The sequence below is a fragment of the Camelina sativa genome, chromosome 17 (assembly GCF_030686135.1).
Source record: "Camelina sativa cultivar CO46 ecotype springtype chromosome 17, ASM3068613v1".
Taxonomy (NCBI): Eukaryota; Viridiplantae; Streptophyta; class Magnoliopsida; order Brassicales; family Brassicaceae; genus Camelina; species Camelina sativa.
The window spans coordinates 37,596,837-37,600,031 of record NC_141896.1 but is presented as its reverse complement, the minus strand read 5'-3'; the positions used below and the strand labels follow the sequence as shown (position 1 = coordinate 37,600,031).

At 30.2% G+C, this 3,195-nt stretch overlaps 1 protein-coding gene across 1 annotated transcript; it reads left to right on the top strand.

Moving 5' to 3' along the window:
* Window positions 1-976: 976 nt before the first annotated feature.
* Window positions 977-2,931, top strand: LOC104758521 (jacalin-related lectin 9). The gene is made up of 4 exons (XM_010481403.2): window positions 977-1,099; window positions 1,383-1,597; window positions 1,788-2,216; window positions 2,421-2,931. Exons 1-4 carry the CDS (start codon window positions 1,054-1,056, stop codon window positions 2,673-2,675), a joined length of 945 nt encoding a protein of 314 aa, XP_010479705.1. The 5' UTR covers window positions 977-1,053; the 3' UTR covers window positions 2,676-2,931.
* The last annotated feature ends 264 nt before the right edge of the window (window positions 2,932-3,195 follow it).

Below are 3,195 nucleotides of genomic sequence, written 5' to 3'. Positions count from 1 at the left end.
TGGTTACAAAAAAAAGTTATAAATTAATTGATCAATCTGTGAGATATATGAATACACTTAAAAATATCTCAAATAATCTTCTTAAAGAGAATATTCCAATGATTTATACAATTTCCAAAATAAAATATTTAATATTCTATATATTATTACAAAATATATACTGTTAGACATAAAAAGGAATAAAATTTTAACTAAACACGAGTCATATTAAAACAGTTTCACCAAACATGTTCAAAAATTAAAATAAAAACAAACAACAAACATAATCATTTCTCATACATAAAGTTACAAAATTAACAATATAAAATTTACAAAATATGTGTTTTTTTCAATCCATCATATTTAGCATATGATTTTATTGCATGATTTTTTATCCGAAAAAACTTTTTAAAAAATCATATAAATTACATTTTATTCTAAAATTATAATATAAAAAAAAATTTAACCCGTGCTCTAGCACGGATCCAAATCTAATATTGATGTAATCAGATGGACGTCCATGCAATATTTCATAAGGTGTAAAGAAACCCTCGGAGTTTGTTTAATGAGAGAATCTCATGTAAGGAGCACATGCACATTCACCTTAATATTGGATAAGTGGTTTAGCTTTAGTGGATAATCGAAATTCTTTCTTTCTTATTTTCAATGATTTATTTTTTAAAAAAATCTTAGATTGTAACTTGTGAGCAATATTTTTTTCTTTTAAAGGATATTCATCTTGTTTCAAAAAAAAAAAAAAAAAAAAAAAAAAAAAAAAACATTTTGTGGTTGCATGTATTCCTTGAAGACTTACTCTGATGCCCAAACATTATAATCCACGTTCTTTCAAGATTAAATCTAGGAGTCTATTGGTTAGTCAACTTTCTTTAAAAAATAGTATACTTAATAAAATACTAAAAAATGGTGAAAACTTGAGTATTGTCCAAATATTGACTTAGAGGCCGCTAGTTATATATACTATATAGCTAATATGCATCTGTGAAAGAACCAAAACTTGTATAAATAAGCATTCCGATCTTCAGCTTCTTCATCAATCACCATAGCACAGCGATCATGGTTATCATTTATATATTTCTATTCCTCTCCTCAGCCTTTTTAGGTAACTAAGCTTCCTTATGCACAGTTCTAAACAACAACATATATGTTTTAGTGATAGTAAAGAGAACAGAGTGCATATACACACGCCACTTTCATGGGTTTTGCCTATATTAATTCTTATCTATATTATGTACATAAATTATATATAGCTCCAATTGTTAAGTTAGATAATAGCTACAACTTTCATTATTCCACTTTTAATTCGTTTGACGCTTTGCTAGAAAATAATGTTTTCAATATAAGTTAGTGACAAGATCGAAGGTTATTCAATTTTATATATGAAGATTCAAATGGATTTGCAACGGCCCAAAAGTTGGATGCAATTGGTGGGAAGGGAGGGAAGCTGTGGGATGATGGACGTGACCATGACAATGTAGCAAAGGTTTATATACGAGGTGGTCTTGAAGGCATACAATACATCAAATTTGATTATGTCAAAAGTGGACAATCTATAGATGGATCAATCCATGGTGTTTTGGGTAATGGTTTCACACATATGGTATGTTTTAAATATATATATAGATTTTTATTTATAATCTAATTTCTCAAAACTATTAATCTATCAATTTAATTGCAATGGCCAGTGAAGTCAAAGGTGAATTTTGTTGATATTTTAGATCCCCCATGTCACATATTTAGCTTATTGTCTGGGAAAACCTTATCAAAGTATAAACCATTTTTGTTGGCAGTTCGATATTGATTACCAAAACGGTGAACATATTGTATCCGTGGACGGTTACTACGACAAATCCGGTGTGATGCAAGCACTTGAAATCAAAACCAACAAGAAAACTTCTGAAGTGATTGGATATCCAAAGGGTAATACAAAGTTTTCACTTGGTGGGGTAAGCGGCAAGATGATCACTGGTTTCCATGGATCCGCAGATAAAGCCCTAAATTCCATTGGAGCATATTTCACAAAAGTTCCTCCTACTAAGTCAGAACTCGTAGGTGGTTGGGGAGGCGAATATTGGGATGATGGTCCTAATTATGACGGCGTAAGAAAGATTTCTGTTACTTTTATTAGCACTGTTATAAGGAGTATCGACACGGATTATGAAAAAGACGGACAAGTTGTGACAAGTCACCATGGGAACAAGGAGGGAGAGACACAGGAGGTCCTAAAATCTTATTAACTCTTAAAATTAATATTCATTATATTGTCCATTCGCATACTTGAATTGCTAATTTTAGATACGCCAAAACTTATTAACAAAATTAGTAGCCAAATGAGTCAAGAAGTCTTTATATATACATTAAATATTAGATTTGGATTATTTCTATTATTTTCTCAGTACTAACATTAGTTTTCTTTACTGCAGTTTGTGATAGACTATCCAAATGAATATTTGACATCAGTGGAGGGTACGCACAACTATATCCTATTCCCGGATCATTACGTTTTGGTCATTACGTCGTTGAGTTTCAAAACATCGAAAGGGAGAGTCTCTCCCACATATGGGGTTGTTTCGGGTACCAAATTTGTGTTGGAGAGTCAAGGTAATGCTATTGTAGGATTCCATGGGAGAGATGGTGGTGCTTTCGATGCTATTGGTGTTTATTTCTCTCCGATATGATTCCTTCGTAATTCGAAACTGCAAAAGGTTATCGGAACGTAAATGGTTCACTTAAAAACTGTAAAAGGCCGCTTATATATCATCCATTGTATCTTTTAATGTTTTAACTTTACTGTACTTGTTTCCGACCTTATTTAAATCACATATTGTCTTTTGAGTTTGCAAATCTAATGTAATAAAACAAGGGATAATTATGCCCTATTTCAGAATTTCATATTGTATCATTTTTACTTATATAAAACAAAATATTGTATCATATTGTCTGTTTGTGCATATGTATGTTTATTTCTCAAGTTCAAACTCAATGAGTGAAACAATGGATAACACTTCCAAATGTTAAATATTGGCAGACTTATGTAATTTAGCAAGAAAAATTAAATTCAGAATCATTGGTAAAAAAAAAAAACGTTTTATACAAAAGTAAATTCAGATTCATTGTTAAAAAAACATATATTTTTATTTTAGCGGTTAGTAAAAGAGATTGTTATTAATAGCTTTCTTTTTTTTTTTTGTCAATCAT

What these genes read in the sequence shown, in the direction of transcription:
- LOC104758521 (XM_010481403.2), top strand. Translation starts at nt 1,054, where the DNA reads ATGGTTATCATTTATATATTTCTATTCCTCTCCTCAGCCTTTTTAG. An exon ending in CCTCTCCTCAGCCTTTTTAG is followed by an intron (nt 1,100 to 1,382) that starts GTAACTAAGCTT and finishes TTATATATGAAG; the next exon opens with ATTCAAATGGATTTGCAACG. An exon ending in AGGAGGGAGAGACACAGGAG is followed by an intron (nt 2,217 to 2,420) that starts GTCCTAAAATCT and finishes TCTTTACTGCAG; the next exon opens with TTTGTGATAGACTATCCAAA.